Source organism: Stegodyphus dumicola, chromosome 4 (assembly GCF_044657685.1).
Source record: "Stegodyphus dumicola isolate Sdum_Otavi_A_Nest chromosome 4, ASM4465768v1".
In the NCBI taxonomy this organism is placed as follows: Eukaryota; Metazoa; Arthropoda; class Arachnida; order Araneae; family Eresidae; genus Stegodyphus; species Stegodyphus dumicola.
In genome coordinates, this window is record NC_140771.1 from 59,323,608 (window position 1) to 59,344,618 (window position 21,011).

At 31.5% G+C, this 21,011-nt stretch overlaps 1 protein-coding gene across 2 annotated transcripts in view; it reads left to right on the top strand.

The window, feature by feature from the left end:
- Positions 1-654: 654 nt before the first annotated feature.
- LOC118194531 (uncharacterized) overlaps positions 655-21,011 on the top strand; it is a 176,751-nt gene continuing 156,394 nt past the window's right edge. Inside the window, exons 1-2 of one of the 2 annotated variants that reach the window (XM_085814969.1) lie at positions 655-888; positions 13,712-13,785. In XM_085814969.1, coding sequence (XP_085671095.1) covers positions 813-888; positions 13,712-13,785 — 150 coding nt within the window. In that variant the 5' untranslated portion in view covers positions 655-812. The remainder of the gene's footprint in view (positions 889-13,711; positions 13,786-21,011) is intronic. The other variant, XM_085814968.1, reaches the window with a different exon arrangement.

Sequence of the window (21,011 nt, forward strand, 5' to 3'; positions counted from 1 at the left end):
TGTCAAAATTAAGGTAACAATCTTATATACATTTATTTAATTGTAATATAGATATAAGTATAAATTACAAAATTATTTAAAAAATATCTATTATATTGAATCGGAAGAGAATTATAACAATGTAAAATTTACATTTAGGCAAAAAATCAAACGTAGGTTAGCAGAAATGTTGCCATACATGTTTAAACCTATGTCAATGTAAAGTTGTTTTTTGAGTAAATTTAAATAGCTGCTATTATAGTTATCTTAGAAGCAGTATAAAAATTCTCTCAGTTATCATGCAAATAAAGAAATGATTAGAAATAAACGTGCATTAAATAAAAAAATAAATAAATAAATAAATAAATAAATAAAAAAACCTGCAAATAAAAAAAAAAAAAAACCACGGAACTTTATGTTAAAAGAGTAGCACATTTTATCTATTATTTTAAAATTGAGTAAGCATTATTAAATTTTTTAATGGTTCAGTCTAAAATGCATAAAGCAGTAACATTGCCTCTTCCAAATTATAGCTATCTTTCACACACAGCTCATTTTAAACGCTGGTTCAAAAACGCTAATTTCCAAGCTGTGAATTATATTGGCGAGCTCAGTGTCATCATGGCTACGTCATCACTTCTCACTTTCTGCTTCAGGGGGAAAAGCTCTATGAGCTAGCCCTTCTCTTCTAAGTCCTGGTGTGAATGCGTTTGAATAAACTGCACAGAAAAGTTAGATTGCATTGGCAACAACGCATATGGCATTAAAGCGCGTAAGCTTTTGGTTTTTGAATGCTTTTGTAGCTAGTAAAAGCTGTTAAACTGTTATATGAAATGGGAAAACATAAACGTAAATCAGTTTTTGGTCGGCGGCGAAGTCGTCGAAGTATTGGTACTGCTTTATTATCTGGTATGTATCTTTAAAATATATTTATGAAATAAATCGTGACTATCGTACGCACTATCGAACATCCGGATACCACTCAAAAAGTTTATTCATCCGGTCTCTGAAAATTTGTGTGTAGTCAAATAAGCTGATCTTTACGGTATGCGTTGGTTTTTGTCTGAAAAAATCGGCAAGTGGTATTGCTTGTTAATGAAATATGGAAGTCCACTGCGTGAAATATGTTTTTCGGTAACCCTAATGTTGATAATGTTGGCGAAACTACCCTTGGAGAAAATTGTGGTTTCTTTTTTTAAGTTTTTTTCATTGAAAAGGAGTTATTTCTGTGCATATTGCAAAGAGTGTTGTGAGAAATTTAGATTTTTGCTATTTGTTGTAATAGTTACCATTTCATATGGACCCATCTTTGGTTTTTCAGTTATTGTGTTTGCTTGCACGTACGTGTATGATCTTGCTACCTGTGCATCTCCAATAAAAGGTAAACGGAAGCACTTCCGCAGAGAACCCGGTAAATGTAAACATCGCCAACTTTAGCGATAATATTTCAAACATGGTAACCTAGCTAATTCATCCTATTCGCTTGTGCGAAGGTTGTCCTTGTTCGCATTTGGAGATTTATATTATTCTTCTCTTATTTATTGTTATTTTTTCTGAATATTTTAACAACGAATAGATAGAAATATTTTCGCATAATTAAAGAAGTTTTCGTCGAAAGATGCCGGTTCTCGGCTCGTCAGTTCGGAATCAAAGGAAGAAAATATGGCGGGAGGGGTGAATGCTAATTTGTAACATGCTGTTTACGTTATGTTCTTAATTATTAACAGCTGTAAGCACGCGGAACCATGAGGTTTCCAAATCCTAAAATAATTTTTAAATGTATAAAGTTCTAGTTTTATTAACTTAACAATGCTAGTGAAGAAAATTTCATTACTGTTGAAGGTTATTTGTATTGTGAAATATATTATGAAAAAGGACAGGTATTTGGTTGCAACGTAAAATGCTTTAAGCTGTATGCAAGTAACTTGGAAAAAAAAAATACTGAAAACTATGTAAAATGGATGTATTAAAGGTCATGCTTTCATTAATTTATTACATGGGCATGGCTCTTACCGAAATACATCAATCAACAGGCCAAGTACTTAATAATGAAAAATGACACTTGTAATAGAAATATTAGTATTCTATATGAATTAGAGAAAATACATATAAGTATAATGTAAACGTAAGTATAACAATACTAATTTTTATTTTTTAAATGAATTTCTACTTCCCGTTATGCTTAATACATTGTTTTCTGTGCTAACTTGAATTTAATACAAATTTATTTTCGTATACCACGTTTAACCTGTTAGTTTTACATGTACATACTTATTATATGTGAATTTTTACTACCATTGTCTACTAACTTGAATTTACATACACTAAAAACCACGTTTACGGCTCGGCTCGTACTCGATGAGCCGCGAGCTCGGCGAGTGAAAATGCAACGGCGCCAACGGGTTCATTCCCGAAGCGCCAACGGGTTCTCTGCGGATGAAAACCCAAGGTAAACTAATAATTTACAAGCAGAAAAACTGTTAAATGTAAATAGCGCCAAAAATGATAATAACACTTCACAGCTCTTAATTCCTTGAATATATTAATTAGAGATAGCAACCATTTCTCTTTCTATTCTCGATTTCTTTCATTGCTGTTTCAAATTTGCACATTGTAATAGTACAATTATTATTATCTTCATCTTGGTACTGTTTGAATATGTAATTCGGTTTTAGCTGTTAACGCATTACAACAGCTAAAATACTAAAATTCATTAAATAATTCATTAAAAATGCATTACAACAGCTAAAATACTAAAACATATCCCAATGAAATAAGTAAAATTTGGTACTATTCCGTTTTGAGGACTGTAAAAAATTGCAGCAAAAATGTATGCGCCAAATCTAGCAAACGCGCCCGTTTAACAGCGTGCCAAATCTAGCGCACGCGCTGATTATAGATTGCATACATTTATATAGTTCTATATTTAAGATGCCATTGAAATACTAATTTAATTTTTTAAATCCTTTTTTGATTTTAAATCCTTTTTTGATATCCTATGGATTTAACAATTTGGGAATGGCCCATAACAAAAAGTGTGCAATAGAATTTTGGGTAAAGCGCAGAATCACCCACTGCTTGACGCGTTTTTAAGAATTGAACATACTCAGTATCCATTGACCTATTTTAACTTTTCACACAAATCCAGATCTTGTGGTTGCAAACCTGGATAGATTTCCAAGTTGTTCGTATAAAATGTTTTTGCATCAACTAACACAAAAACATTTATTCCATACATTTTGTAAGTTTATTAGGAATATACTGTCTGCAAGAACATTTTCCTCGGAAAGTTTCAAGTTTTTCATCAATTGTTAAAAACTCTCTTATATAGATGCAAGTTCACCCGATTATTTCCCGATGACACGAATTTCTAGGTCATCAAAATGAAAACATCTAGATAATAAAAAGAAAGAAAGATAGAAAGTGTTTATAGGACATTGTTTTGTAGAAATTTCGAAGCCATTTCTGTCTGTTGCTCACAGATCCCGCACATTTACAGAACTTAATGAACTCAACAAAGATATAAAAGACCTATAAAAGCACGAATTTCAATTAGAATTACAGGTACTATTCGGTTTTGAGGGACGTAAAAAATTGCCAAACTATTGTTGATGCCAGGGCTGCCAAAAATAATTACGGCAACTCCAACGCAAGAAAGGATGTAAATAACTAAGATTGATGTTTTAATTTAGATGAAAGGTTAATTTCATATAATACTTTTTGGTACTTTTCCGTTTCGCCGGCGCAAATCTCGCCAAGCAGACTTTGTTGACGACAGCATACACTATACACATAAAAAATGTTAACAAATGTTATAAACCTTTAATTTACTAACTAAACTAAAATAAAATTAATTAAATTAAACTAAGAATTTTTATTTTGATATGGTTTAAAATTTTGCAAAAAGCCAATAAATTCGTAAAAAAACATTAATTTAAGAATTTACTATGCTTTCATGGTTCAACATCCTGATTCACCAGTTCGTATCACGTGACCCCAAGTGATTTGATCACACGTAAACAACGATACAAAATTCTAATTCTCTCAGTAATTATCTACATTAATTTCAAATTAAATCTTAATAAGGAATACAATTTTAAATGAAAGAATTATTTCAATTTGTACGAATAGCTTACTCAGAAATTATGTAAAACCGCAGTGCTTTACTTCGCTAGTGCATTCTCATTAGATTTGATGAATTTAACCTTTGATTTTGCCTTTTCTATATTTTCACATTCGGGTGAGCGGTGTGATTGCATCCTAATTGACTTGATTACCGCGAAGGGTCTTAGGGTATAAAATTTAACTATCTTTTTTAAAAATTCTATGTAATTGTATGCCAGTATTGAAAGAAACAATCCATCTGATAAGAAAGGGCTGCGACTTGTTTTGAAAAAGAAGCATAAAAGGTTACCAGCGAAGATATTCCGTTTGGCATCAGTTGTACCATTATTGGCGACTTATTATTTGCGCCGGCAAAACGGAAAAGTACCTACTTTTTTATTATTAAACATGACTGAATGGAAGCATAAGAGTAAATAACTATTTCAGATCATTATTATAATTTATATAAAAACTGCTAAACATAACTTAATGGATGCCTGCATCACTATTTCACTACCAAGTTATATACTATAAATATAAATATAAAACTTATTCAATGATTTGAAGATGCAAATATAATTAACTTTTATTCGTTTTTTGTGAACAAATAAAGAAATGCTCATGGCTAATGGTTTAGATTTTTTCCTGATATACCCAACTTTTAATCCACAAAATCCTCTATATAAAGAAATCAGGGAAATATTTTTGACTTAGAAAAACAGCAGAATAATGTTTGTTTAATATTTTATACTAACTTATTAGCATTTCAAAGTTTGATTATCATTTTATTGTATTTTAATATTTATATTTGATTATAAATTTAATTATGAGGGGTTAAAAAACTGCTTTTATGACAGAGGGTGTTTTTCAGCGGCTGAAGAGTAAAACTGTTGCACACTGGTAGTTTGTCTCGAAGTCAAGCCATGGCTAACAGACTTCCTTCTCCTTCAGCTAATAGCCCGGGAGTGCTTTTGATATTCTAAATAATCCTAATTGTATTTATACATGGACATAACTTGAGAAAAGGCATTTGATTAGTTTAAACAAATGTCTTCCATAAAAAAGAAAAAAAAAAAAAAAAACCTATATATATTTGCACTAAAAGTACAATTAATTTATTTAAAAATTAGTTCCTGTTTGTTATGGTCAGACTCCCATATATTTAAATATTAAGTAGATAATTTAAAAAATTTTCATTCTAATTAGAAATTATCTGGAAATACGAGCAATAAGTTAGAAAGAACATATTTTATTCTATAAAAATAAAATAATTCTATTCTGATTAGAAGTGTAATTAATTATATCTAAATAAACATGGGATAATGTGAGCTATAAGTATGAAAAAGGAGCATATTTTGTAATTTTCTTGCATAAAAATAAAAGGTACTATTCGGTTTTGAGGGATACATCGATGTGTACATAGATAAAGTCAAGGGTGAGCGCAGTGCCACTTTTGTGCAATTCTATTTTTTTTTTTTTTTTTTTTTAAAGTGAAAATAGGTCGATGTGTACATGGATACCGAGCATGTTCAATTCTTAAAAACGCGTCAAGCAGTGGGTGATTCTGCGCTTTACCCAAAACTCTATTGCACACTTTTCGTTATGGGCCATTCCCAAATTGTTAAATCCATAGGATATCAAAAAAAGGATTTAAAATCAAAAAAGGATTTAAAAAATTAAATTAGTATTTCAATGGCATCTTAAATATAGAACTATATAAATGTATGCAATCTATAATCAGCGCGTGCGCTAGATTTGGCACGCTGTTAAACGGGCGCGTTTGCTAGATTTGGCGCATACATTTTTGCTGCAATTTTTTACGGTCCTCAAAACGGAATAGTACCAAATTTTATTTATTTCATTGAGACATGTTTTAGTATTTTAGCTGTTGTAATGCGTTTTTAATGAATACGCATAAATAGCGGAATGTTAAATTTCTTTAATGCCTTCCATTGTAGATACAGTCAAAAGTCTTTAATCCGGACTCGTCGGGACTTCGGCGATTCCGGATTATCGATTTTTCCGTATTATAGATCATCAGTTTAAATCTAGTAAGATGGCATGCAGAAATTATAAAATTAAAAATATGAAACCGTAATTTATAAAATAATGAGCAATTATGATCTAAAGGGTATCAAAATTTACAAAAAAAAGAAGCTTAATATTTATTTGTTTACTTTATTAAACATTTCTTTCAACGCGCGCATGTGTAAAGCATACCTCATGCATAGCCGAAATTAGAAAATTGCAACAAGAAAACTATTTGATTTGTATTCGTGATATTTAAAATGACGAGGAATTTGATTTAAATCATATCAAAGACGGAGTACATGAGATTAAATACTACATTTAGTAAGGAATTATAAGCCGAATAAAATAAAAACATCTGCCCTGAAGATAACGATAGTGCTGACAGAACAACTTCCAGTTCATTGCGCTCCGCGACGTCCCCCCCCCTGTGCAGAGCAGCGTGAAATTGATAAACAGATTTCGGAACGGTTAGATAAACAAAGGATATGCCTTTATCCATTTTTTGTAGCAATTCGTTTTTTGTTTGATGGATATCGAAACATACTTTCGTTTTCTAGATCCTTTGGGAGCTCCGGCATCGGAAATTCTATTTGACATAATGGAAAGTTCAAGCTTACTTTTATAAAATTGCTCTTACAGTCTGCAAAAAATAAGCCGGATCCAATTCGAAGATTAAGGAACAACGCAATCATCAACATTAACTGAAATAGATAATTAGATAATTTTAGCTTATACCGTCCGTTATACAATAAACGCGCACGTGAAAATGTATTCTGCGCTTGCGCATACACATATGCGCAGTCGTAAATGTCTTGCGCACACGCGTAAAACGCCTATGCGCAGTCGTAAATGTCTTGCGTGCACGCATAAAACACCTATTCGCATGCGTCAACGCGCCGCATGCGCAGAAACTTTGTAGCTTTGAGGTCCAGATTATGGGTGTCCGAATTAACGACTTTTGACTGTATTAAGGATACCAACAGCTGTAATATTAGAAGCATTCATAATACTGAAACATTTTGATGTAAAAGGTTGCTTTTATAAGAATTTATACTTAATTCTAAATTTCTATGGGAGATTGCTGAGTTTTTTAGTTTAAATATTAAATTAACATGTATATTTAGTCCTTGAAAATCAGTTGTATCAGTTCATATTTTCAGATATGGACTCAAAATATAATAATTAAAGCATTAATAATAATAATTAATAAATAATAATTAAAGATGAAATGCAAATTTCATAACTAATTAAAAATAAACAAAGTTTCCAATTTTCAACACATCTACCGCAGCACAAGCTTGTTTGTTTACATTAGCAGTTTTTACATCATGTTACCTCCGACGTCACCGTAATGTATCTCATTATTTCAGTAAAAATTTGCTCTCGAAAATTCTATTTTTAGCAATAAAGTTATATTAAAAATTGTTTATTAAATTTTAATTTATCTCTTTACAATTTATTTAATTTTAATCATTTAATGAGTTTAATCGTTAACTATTTTAATAAATAATAATAAATTAATTATGAATGAATTAAATAATAATTATAATTTAAATAATTTATAAATATTAATTAATTTGATGCTCATTAACTATATAATTAAAAAATTATTAATGATATTAATAGTTATTTTTTTTATTTATTTAACTCTTGTTCCTCTTTCCTGATGGCCTTCCATAGGGCTCTGGCACTTCTACTTTTAGAAATTAAGCCCTGTGTAAAGAGAATATTTCGGGTTAAAATTTAAACTCTCAACTAGTTTATTTTAAACCTTTGTCATTTGAGTATTAAAATTCTGTGGAGACAGATGCAGGGCTTCATTTTAATTTTCTAATAGTTATCTTTTCTTTGAAAAAATTCTTGGTAAAGTGCAGAATTGCTCACTTATTTGTTTGCCGCTTTTTACAAAGGTAAAAATAATTGGATTTTTGTCAATTTTCTTTTACTTTTTAAGTGAAAATAGGGTGATGTGTACATAGATAGAGTCGAGAGTGCGCAATGCCATTTTTGTGCAATTATAGGATTTTTTTAAAGTGAAAATAGGTCAATGTGTACATGGATACCGAGTATCGTAATTTCCGGAAGAAATGCCGTGGCGTTTACGTGTTTAAAACTTAAGTTTTCAGCGGGTGCGGAGTTTCTACCCACGCGACGTTTAGGTGCACTAAAAATAAAATATTTCCTCTGATGGTCATTGTACATAGACTGGTGCTGTTCCCATACAAAAGACCACTCAGTTGCTTTTTGCGAACATTATTCTGTTTACATTCTTTCTCTTGAACGGACCTACATGCCTTATTCACCCTAAACAGGATCTCAGAACAATAACATTCTTCCCCCTTTCAAATCAACATTCTCATCAGTTTAAATAGTCTCTCCTCTGCCATTCGATGAATCTTCGAGGACCTTTCCTCTTCCCACCCCTGCCTTTTCTGCAATTTTTTTCAAAAGCAGACACGACTCCACCTGCCTCTCAATAACGAACTCTGACATATTTCCCTTTCAGCATGAGTCGATTTTTCTTGGCATTCTGCCAGATACAGATCCCATCAGTTTGGGTGCAAGTACTTGTTGGATAGTTTTCAAGTAAGAAGAAAGCAGAAAATTTTTAGAAATGGCACCTAAATGGCACAGAAGCTATACTGCTGGTTTTAAGCTTAATGTAATTTCACGTGCTGAACAAATTGGAAATAGAGCAGCAGCTCAAGAGTTTGAAGTGGGCGAGAGATGTATTCGACGTAGGAGAACTGAAGAACTTCTTAAAAATATGCCACAACAGAAATGAGCCAAAAGAAGTGGTACTGTAATGTGGGCGACTCTAGAGGCGACCTTGCAAACTGGATAAAGGAGCAACAAGGAAAGGGAATGGCAAGTTCGACTGTAAAAATTCGCTTACAAGCAAAATTTATAGCAAAACAAATGAACATAAATGATTTCAAAGGAAGGTCTTGCTGGTGTAGCAGATTCATGAAAAGAAAAAATATTTCTGTGCGTACTAGAACAGTCGGGCAGCAATTACTAATGGACTGGCAGGATAAAAAAGCATCTTTTCTAAAATATATGACAGATATTATTGACAAAAAAAAATTCTTTGGTCACACATAATAAATATGAATGAAACGGCGTTAGCTTTCGACTCTCCTGCAAACAGAACTGTTGATGAAACTGGTGCAAAAACTGTATCTGTGCTTACGACGGGGCATGAAAGAACGTCATTTACATGCAAGTTAGCTTGTGCAAACGATAACAAGCTAAAGCCAATGATCATTTTTAAATGAAAGACTATTCCTAAGTCAGATTTTCCTAATGATATAATTATTTGTGCAAATGAGAACGGCTGGATGTGCGAAACAATCATGCATGAATGGCTACAAAAAGTTTGGCAGTGTCGTATGGGATCTTTTTTCCAACCAAAAGGGTTATTGATAAATGATTCCATGCGTGCTCATTTACTTGAGTAAGTGAAACCAGATGTCAAAAATTGTCTACGACCGTAGCAATAATTCCTGGTGGTTTGACAAAAATCTTACAACCGTTAGATTTGTCAGGTAATAAATCCTTCAAAGCTGAAGTTTGAAAGAGGTGGGAGTGTTGGATGAGTGAAGGCTTGCATACGTAGTCCAAAAGCGATAAAATGCGTAGAGCATCTTATGAAGAAGTTGCAAAGCGGGTAGAAAGTGAGTGGAAATCGGTAAAAACATCGTCAATAATAGCAGGGTTCAAAGAAGCTGAAATTATATCCTTAGATAAAGAGACTGTAAACCAGGAGGATCAATGTGACGATCTGGAAGACTTGGACTTAGATCAGGATTTACTAAATCTTTTTAATTCAGATATTGAAGAATCAGATTATGATGGCTTCATATGATGTATAGTTTGCTGTAATTCCTTTTGTAAGTAAAATTTAAAATTTCCTTTTGTCATCCAAATTTAATATTTTGTTGTTGCAACATTTTTTATAATATAGTCTGAGTATTACAAATATGGACTTCTTCAGTGGGTAAATATAAGTTTATATATGAACGTAAATATATTTTCAACATTTCTTACCTTTAATTTATTTTTGAGTTATGGTTTCATTTCATGCATTTTTCTTAACTGATATGTCATATATCAGGACTTGGATTGAGATTTTGCATCTATACAGCCCACAGTGATGTCAAGCGCAATTTAATCTACTGCGCCGTTTACGCTGATGCGGTGTTTCTGTGTAATTTAAATTTTTTCGCCGTCATTTTTCTCGAGTGCGGCTTTTACGCTGATGCAGCCTTTCTTCCGGAAATTACTGTATGTGCAATTCTTAAAAACGCATAAACCAGTGGGTGATTCTGCACTTTAACCAAAATTCTATTGCACACTTTTCGTCATGGGCAATTCCCAAATTGTTAAATCCATAGGATATCAAAAAAGGATTTAAAAATTAAACTAGTATTTCAATGGCGTCTTAAGAAATATAGAACTATATAAGCGTATACAATCTGAAATGGGCGTGTGTGCTAGGTTTCGCCATCGCATCCTTGTTTGGTCAAGAGTTTGCGTTTGGTGGTTTGGGAGGGATTGAATTGGCTCTTCATCGAATTGGGAAGTTTTAACGATTTAACCGACACCCTGAATTTAGAGATGGGATCTTTTGCTCATACTATATATTTGGTGTCAGTTTGGGATCTTATCTATTTATTTATTATTTACCTTTCACGGGAGTTACCATTTCAATCTCTTGATTTAAATGATCAAATGGCGGAAGAGCAATGGGCAATATTGCCTAAGCTCTTTTCCTTCCTAAGGAAGCGCCAATAATGTTATGTTATGTTATTGCACTGTTAAATGGGAATGTTTGCTAGATTTGGCACTTTTGCCGATACATTTTCGTTGCAATTGTTTTATGGTCCTCAAAACGGAATAGTACCAAATAAAATTATTGGTACTTTTCCATTTTGCCGGTGCAAGCGATAAGTTGCCGAAAATGGTACAACCAAAGCCAAACGGAATATCCTTGCTGATATCTTTTAGTGTTTATTTTCAAAACATGTCGCAGCCATTTCTTATCAGATTGATTGTTTCTTTCAATACTGGCATATAATTACATAGAATTTTTACCCAGATAGTTCAATTTTATGCCTTAAGGCCATTTGCGGTAATTAGTCAATTAGGATGCAAACACATTGCTCATCTGAAGGCGAAAATATAGAAAATGCGAAGTCGAGGTTTAAACTCATCAGTTCTAATGAGAATACACTAGTGAAGTAAAGCACTGCAGTTTTACATAATTTCTGATTAAGCTATTCATATGAATTTTGCATTTAAATTTGTATTCCAAATTAAGATTTAACTTGAAATTAATGTTGCTAATTACTGAGAGAATTAGATTTTTGTAGCGTAGTTTATGTGAGATGAAATCACTTGGGATCACATGATATGAAATGGCGAATCAGGATGTTGTACCAGGAAAGCAACTAGTAAATTCTTAGATTAATGTCTTTTTACAAATTTATTGGCTTTATTTATTGTCTTTCTACAAAATTTTAAACGATATTAAAATGTTTATGGCTTCCAAATAAAAATTTCTTAGAACTAACATTTGTTAAAAATTTTTATGTGTATACCGTGTGCTGTCGCCAATAAAGTCTGCTTGGCGAGATTTGCGCAGGCATAACGGAAAAGTACCAAATTATCTTATTATATTTACAAGTGTAACTAATTTATTTAGAAAATAATTAAACAGCGAATTCGAAACGTCTACTGGCAAAGTCACGACATCCAACGCGAAGTATCAACCATATAGAAAGAAAATATCCCTTTCCTTTTACCCCTATCTTAGTTAACATCTGGACTAGCAACCTAAACACTCTTCCCACTGTTTAGCGCCTACCGCAAAGTGGGCAAATGCGATTTCAAGAACCTGGGCAAGTGCCTGTTATCTGAGTATCCTCAATATCTATATAAAGTGAATAACATTAATGCTTTATATATTAGATAAGAAGCTGGAACTTTTAGAAATAATTTTACATAATAAATTATACTTTAGAAAAATTATAACAATTAATTACCATATTCCTTGATAATTTTTTTTTTTTTTTTCAGATTTTTGAAAAGCATTTTTTATGTCCTTTTACATACATTACAATTTTTTTGTTGACCGTTGACCAGAAATAATATCTGGAAAAGAATCTATTCATTTCTTCCTGTTTATCATATTGTAAACAAATGTCAGACAAATCGGTATTGATAGTTATGTAATCTAAATATTGATAAATCTGTGCAATTTCGCTTTATCTTTTGAAACTATCCTCTTCAAAGTTTTCTATAACAGGTTACGTTTGATTGGATCTTATCAAAAATTATTGCAAAAAGGGTAAAAATCATTATTTGTCTGCACTGCCTTTATAATGCATTAAAACAAGCAATTTGAAGTATTAAGATATAAATAAGTTTGATTTTCTTATTCTGCTGTGAATTTCCATTCACTAGTATTTTCAAAAAAATCTTAACAGACGGTCTCTCTCAGATAAGAACTCCACAAAATACATCCCTCAAGAATTCCAAGTCCCACCCACTACCATAAATTACTTCACCCAAGTCTTACCGACTGATATTATTCAAAGCCCCTACTGACGCTAAGAATTTTCGGACACCCTACACTTCTGAGTCAGACACGAAGAGAACACTTTGCCAACTCCCCCACTAGAAAGAATGTAAGTTACTTAATACCTTTCTGGCCTTTATAGCTTCATGTACATTCACTGATCTTATATTATTTTCTATATTATTTTTATATTATTTTTATGTTTTCTTTGATTTGTTTTTACAAAGTTTGCATTATTTATCTTTTTTATAATCTTCTATGTTTATTTCAACTTTACTTTGAATTCGATTTCATAATGACAATTTCCAATGTTTAATTTCTACAAATAATATAGTACTCAAATACATAAAGATGATAGTGTCGGGGACGGTTACTCGAGTTTTACAGGATTTCTCTACAGTAATTGATTTTTACTCCAAATTGAATTGACTAAAATGCTTCATGAGAATAAGTTCTTTGAGTAGCAACTATTCGCGGAAATATTTGGCCTGACTAGAATTGCCGGTTTGGCTTTAACTTATAACTCGAGTAAAGACGAAACACTTTCATATTTACGTATTTTTATCAATTATTGTTCATTGAACGGGAGTTGGTTTGTTCCTCTCGAAAAGTCAACTAATTTCCGATCAATGACAATAATTACATGTTTTAATTTTTCCTTTTACAATTGAAATATTATTCTTCGTGATAATTTAACTCCAGTCCCCCTTAAAACATTATTAACATTTTGCTTTCAAATTACTTCAAAACACCTTTCAAAATATAACTTACCAGTATGGATGCACACTTTTAAAATAATTCTAGTTTAATTAAACTTAGGAGATAATATAATCAATTAATCAATACTGTTTAGGAAATAAATTATATATATATATATATATATATATATATATATATATATATTATTGAACAAAAAAAAAAAAAAAAAAAAATTCTGCATTTAAAGACAGCATTCAGATTTTTTAAGCTTATTTGGCAAGCCTTATTTGATTTTCAAATGCTCTTATTTTACAGGTTTGTGTGAAACAATTCCCGATACTCTTGAACCTCATGAAAGATTAAACCTGTTGCTAGAATATACTTTCAAGGTAAGTTCACTTTTGGTTTTCATGCCTTAAACAATTATATGATATTACATATTCTACAAAGACATTACTTAATACAGTAGAAATCCAGAAATCCGCAAGGCTTGGGACCAGAGGTTGTGCATATTTTGTGGATTTCAGGACAGAAAAGATAAATTATAATGGTCAGACTAAAAGTGCAAAATAAATAAGGCATATTTGATATACTTAAATAAATTTTTATATACAATATTACATTAATTTATTATATATGTTAAATTATTATTTTATATATATTTAATATATTTTAATATCCATTTATATTAGTGATTACCAGAATATTTAAAAGCTTTAAGGACATATACTATAAAGACATAAATAAAAGAAAATCTGAAACGTTTGAGATTTTAAATTGCATCCAAAGGGGCATTTAAATATTTTGTGTGTTACCTTTATTTATTAAATATCATGTTCTTCGCACTTAAACCATAAAATTCTGTTCGAGAGCAATATCGCAAAATAATTTTAAACTGAGCATAGCTATAGATATTCTGATACACGGTCTCACGTGCTGGAGATAAAAATGTTTTTTTCTGTACAACGTTGCCATTGCTCACTTTGAAATCGTTGAGTTTGTTAATAAAAAATTTGTTAAGTTTTACAAAATATGAAATCGATAATAAAACAAATTCCAAATTTGGGCTTCCAGATGCCCATATTCGTAGTAGGATTATGTCATTCAAAATTTGATGGCTCTACGTATCGTTATTTTATCACAGTGCGAGAAAAATAAATACATTTATGCAGATTCTTTATTATTTAATTTCTTCAAATATAATACAGGGCGATAATATTTGGTGGCAACAGTTTGAAAAGTGAAACTGACATTTAAAGCGTTTTGACGCAAAATCGCAAAATAAAAACAATAGTCCCTCAGAGACAAAGCCTCTTTGGACTAATAAGGAATATTAATAAAGTATAAAATGGAAAAAAAAAGAAGAGGCCATGACATTATCACATGTAAAAATGGTTGCATCTGGATGTGCAGAACAGTAGTCTAACAGTAGTGAAATCTTGCAATTTGATGGTAACCCCACACTGTTACAATGCCTTCTAGTCTCTTTAACGAAATGCTCTAGGAACCATTCGGTCATTAGCTGTTTCATGAACCTGGAATTTTTATTATTTCTGTAAATCACAGATAGGGATTTTACTCCATTCAGATCTCTGGGATAGATGCTCTTACCCAGTACCACTGGTATACATTTTAAAGTTCCAGCTGCATTGCTGCATACTAAAATAGTAACTCTTTCTTAACCCCTAACAGTGCACTTTCTTCGATTGTCACAAATGTCTTTCTTGGCAAACATTGATAAAAAAGTCCAGTCTCGTCTATATTAAATATCTGTTCTAAGCTAATAAGATTTTCTTCTACCACTAACACAGAAAATTAATCAATTAACTTATCTGCAGCATCTTTATCTGCTGAAAGTTTTCCCCTTATATGCTTTCAGATAATGTATACTATGTTTCTGCTTAAATCTGTTCCGCCAGCCGCTCTGAAATCGCATGGCTCCTCTATTTTTAAACTGCATGAATCTGTTTTCCCTTTTTTCTCAGGAGCATTCCTGAAAATCGGTACCACTATGCTGCTGCCGGAACCACTCATGTAGGACAGCATCGAGCTCTGCCAATTTTGCCTCATGAAAAGATTTCTGGTTTTGGATTCCACTGTTAGAATCACTGCTGTAGAAATTCAAGAGCTTTTCTTTATTTTTTCATATGTGATACGTAGTCCGTGTCGTAATTCCATACGATTCTGCTCTAAACCAAGGAGTAGTACCTGCTTTCATCTTTTTACAAAATTTTCACTTTTTGAGTTTCCGTCAATCCAACGTGTATACGTTTTTCAGCATTGCAAACAGTAAAATCATGAATGTGTTTCTTATCTGTCATTGTATTAAAAAGTGCTGAAATTTAAAATATTTTTTTATTTTGGACTTAATATCCGGAAAAAAAAAAGGGCAGCATTATACAATCCCGTGAAATAACAAAGCTCTGAAAATAGAAGGTGAATGGTGAATTTGAAAGAAAAGTTGAGTGAATCGTCTGCTTTTTTACCTCAATGCACATTGGAAGAGAAAAAACTTTTACCGTGATGCCAATAATTTGGTATTTCCGGCTGTGATATTTCCGTTATGACACATTATTATTCGGTAATTATTACGTAATTATTTGGTAAGTAGTTTTCTTCGGTATTTCGTTCTCCATGTAGCAGCTTCTGGAATCTATAAAATGAATGTTGATACAGTCAAAAGTCTTTTATCCGGAATGGTCTATAATCCGGACCTCAAAGCTACAAACTTTCTGCGCATGCGTGTAATACCTTTACGCATGCGCATATGTGTTTACGCATGCACTTTTAATGTATAACGAGCGGTATAAGCTAAGCTAAAATTATCTAATTATCTATTTCAGTTAATGTTGCAGATTGCCTTGTTCCTTAATCTTCTAATTGGATCCGGCGTATTATTTTTTCCAGACTGTTCGAGCAATTTTATAAAAGTAAGCTTGAACTTTCGATTATGTCAAAAAGAATTTCCGATTCTGGAGCTGCCAAAGTATCTACAAAGCGAAAGCATGTTTCGATGTCCATCAAAAAAAAAAAAAAAAAAAAAAAGTGGAATTGCTGAAAAATTGGATAAAGGCATATCCTTTGTTTCTCTAACCATTCCGAAATCTGTTTATGAATTTCATGCTGCTCTGCCGGGGAGGGGGGGGGGAATGTAGCGGCGCGCAATGAACTGGAAGTTGATCTGTCAGCACTCCCCTTGTCTTCAGGGTAGATGTTTTTATTTTATTCGGCTTATAATTCCTTACTAAATGTTGTATTTTATCTCGATGTACTGTCTTTGATATGATTTAAATCAAATTCCTTGTCATTATAAATATCACAAATACACATTAAATAGTTTTCTAGTTGCAATTTTCTAATTTCGACTGTGTAATTTCTAATTTCGACTTTTCGACTTTCTAATTTCGACTCTGATACACGTATGCATTAAGCTTTTTTTTTCTAATTTTGATACCCTTTAGATCATAATTGCTCTTTATTTCATAAATTGCAGTTTCATATTTTTAATTTTATAATTTCTGCATGCCATCTTACCAGATTTAAATTGATGATCTATAATCCAGAAAAACCGATAATTTGGAATCGCTGAAGTCCCAACGAGTCCGGATTAAAAACTTTTGACTGTATTATGAGAGGCAATGCAGATTTTCGGTATTTTATTATACAAATTTTTGTTACCAGTTCTTATTTTATGGTAGCGTCAAAGGTGTTCTACGTTTATTTGTACTTGGATAATTAATCCCCACTTGATATGCAGAAATTATAAATATGTTAAAACATTTTTAGATTCATTTCAATAAAGAATTTAAAAATTTTAAATATTGCAGAGTAAAAATTTCTTGCAACAACATATAATTTGGAATGAAAAACATCATCTGCTACATTGCTAGTTATTCTTCTGTGAAAATGTGGTATGTAAACAAGCGTTTGATTAAAGGATATGTTTTTACCTTTTGTGAAGGAAAGTATTCTTAGTTTACAATTCAGAGAAGCTTTGCACAATGCATTGCATAAGTGTAAAATAAGCAACATTATTTTTTAGCAAAAGAAAAGCAAACAGTAATTATTTTTACACAAAAAAAGACTTAAAATGAGTGCCTAAAAAGGGTAGATACTATTAATTTTTCTAAAATAACTGCAGAAAATGTGCACTAGCTTCTTCTGAGGGCATGTGGCTAAATGCAGAAAATATTATAGAACTTTGTATGAATATTATTTAGCAGAAGATAAATGAAATACAACCCTTGGTGAAATATGAGTTTACTAAATGAGTACCAAAAAAAAAAAAAAAAAAAAAAAAAAAAAAAAAAAAAAAAGTCTATTTGTTGCCAAATATGAGGAGAAAAAATGTGTGCAAAACTGCCTCGTACTATGCGGAGAAAGTTTCAATTGGAGGTTTATGATTGTTCCAGGTTCCTCCTATAATGACAAATAAAAATATGAAAATGGAAAATTCAAATTATTGCACTGCCAAAAAAATGTTTTACATCTGATATTTATGAATGCTATAAATAAATCATCTTCCAAGTGCTCATATAAAGTGAACAATAGTTCACAATTAAGAGTGTGAAATATATGCAGAATTGGGAAAACATATTTATTGCATCTGTTTTTACAGTACAAAGTCTGAGATTCGAACTTGTTGGGATTTTTCCGCATATTAGATCATCAGTTTAAATCTAGTAAGATGGCATGTAGAAAGTATAATTTTAAAAATATGAAATCGTGATTTATGAAATAATTAAGCATTTATGATGTAAAGGTATTAAAATTTGAAAAAAAATATCTTAATATTTATTTTTTACTATATTAAGCATTTCTTTTAATGTAAATTGTTTAAGTTGCTTTGTTTTTTGTCCTAATATTTTCTCTTTAATTCTATAGACAGACATAATTTCTTGTTCAGTTATCAAGTTCCACTGTTCAAGTACTATAGTTGCTGTGTCAAGAATTCCAACTAACTTATCAAAATTTTTTCATTTTCAATAACGTCTGTCATCTTTACTATTGGTAGCTATTTTGAAACCAACCATGCATTAATGCTTGTGTCATCCATGCTTTTCTATTTGCATGATATGTAACGGTGAAAATCTTTAAATGCTCGAGGTCATGTATTTTTTCTGATTACGAAAAGTTTACACTTGCGTGTTTCTGCAGCAGTTTGTGCATGTTAAAATATTAGCAGTCATAAAATCAATGATATTTCTATGTAGAATGTTTCAGTTTGAGATGCATGCCAAGCAAACGAGCTGAGCCAAATTATTGATCACAAAAATTTATGCTAAACTGATTGTTTCTTCAATAACGAGGTATTTTCTTTAGTGCCAAAGTAAAATTAAGAATTGATTTATGAGGAAAAAATCAAATGTGTGTGTGTGTGTAGAGCATAAAATAAAAATTTTTTGTTGGTGCCTTAAAGGTCTGGATTTTGGATCATTCCGGATATTGGACGTCTGGATCTCGTACTTTATACTGTCTATCAAATATGGCAAATTTTTATAAAGTCATAGCATATTTTTCAAGTCAAACTGCTGTTGAAGAAACTCGTTTCATGCACGCTACTAAAAAATTAATTTGATACTTTTCAGTTTGGCTGGCGCAAATCTCGCCAAGCAGACTTTATTGACAAAACACACAGTATACACATAAATAACAAGTGTTAGTTCTAAGAATTTTTTATTTTAAAAGCATAAACATTTTAATGTCAATTAAAATTTTATAAAAAGACAATAAATAAAGGCAATAAATTTGTAAAGAGACATTAATTTAAGAATTTACTATGATCTCGTGGTTCAACATCCTGATTCACCGGTTCATAACACATGACCCCAAGTGATCTCATCTCATGTAAATTACACTACAAAAATCTAATTCTGTCAGTAATTATCTACATTAATTTCAAGTTAAATCTTAAATTAAATCTTATGGAATACAAGAATACAAATTTAAATGTAAGATTTATTTCAATTCATACGAATAGCTTACTCAGAAATTATGTAAAACCGCACTGCTTTACTTCACTAGAGCATTCTCATTAGAATTGATGAATTTAACCTTTGACTTCGCTTTTTCTAAATTTTCGCCTTTGGGTGAGCGGTGTGATTGCATCCTAATTGACTTAATTACCGTGAAAGCCCTTAGTGATAGAAATTACTTAAATGGCAGATATGTTGTGGTTTGCTTATTTCTTTCTACTATATTTTCAAAATATATCTGCCATTTAAGTAATTTCTATCACTTTATCAGCACGACATGCTCCAAAGAAGTTTATTTAGCAGAAACGAAGAAGAAATTTTGATTTTTCCGAAAAGAAAAAGAAGCAACATCCACAGCGCCGCCGAAGCTAAGCCTAACACGTTGAAAGTAATTTTATCACTTAAGGCATAAAATTGAACTATCTGGTAAAAATTCTATGTAATTTTATGCCAGTATTGAAAGAAAGAATCAATCTGATGAGAAATTGCTGCTACTTGTTTTGAAAATCAAGCGTAAAAGGTTACCAGCATCGATGCTTTCCGTTTAGCATCGTTTGTACCAATCTTGGTGACTTTATCGCCTGCGCCGGCAAAATGAAAAAGTACCATTAATTCTTACATCTTTATATTGAGTATATATGTGTGAAAAATTGCACATATACTAATGTAAGGTGTAAATACACTTGTGAGCAAAAAGTTTTTTATATACTAAAGTAATAGTTTATAGAAATGAAATACAGATTTAGAAGAAGTAGCAATTTTCTTAATCCTAGTTATAACATTGATGTAACCTTACACCAGGGGCGCAGCTAGAGGGGGGCAAGGGAGGCATCTGTCCCCGGGTGCAGAATCAAAGGGGCGCCAAACTGATGTTACGACATTTTAGAATTAAATATTTTCCATCCTTGGCAAGCAGTAATGGGCGCGAAATCTTCAGTTGTCCCTGGGCGCTGAAAACCCTAGCTACGACTCTGCCATACACTTTAGATTTATGTCTCCTACATAATAATTTTTAAATTAAATATTTCTAAAAATATATAATTAGTATTACAAAGTACTGTAACATTATATAAAATGAATATATTTGAGGAGAACATTTTGAATTATTTCTTCAAGTGACATTTCTATTACCTAAAACAGCATATCAAATGTTGAAATTGATAATATTTTGAACAGTATGTAAAAAATGTAATATAAAGGGTGTACATAAGACACGTCACATAAAACTATATATTTTCATGAAAATGTGCTTATTTATTGTTATATATTATAAATATTTCCTAGAAATATTTTTAACGTGAATGTAAATTGTTAAACAAGTAACAGGCCTATTTATCATCTGAAATATTAGTACAAGAGTACCATTAACAGCGACATTAGGTGTTCTGTTGCCCATTTTAAAACTGTAACATATAGACATGATTTAAAATGTTCTAATGGAACGTTGAATGGACTCTTTTATAAAATACTCTTTACACCAGGGCTGTGGAGTCGGAATCGAAGTCGGGCAGATTTTGGTGTAAAAGGAGTCAGAGCTGGAGACTCTAGAAACAGGCCTACTCCAACTCCAGTTTTTGTTGGAAAGTTTGAATTTGAAATTAAATTAAAATGAATTGAAAAAAAATTAATGACAAGCTGAG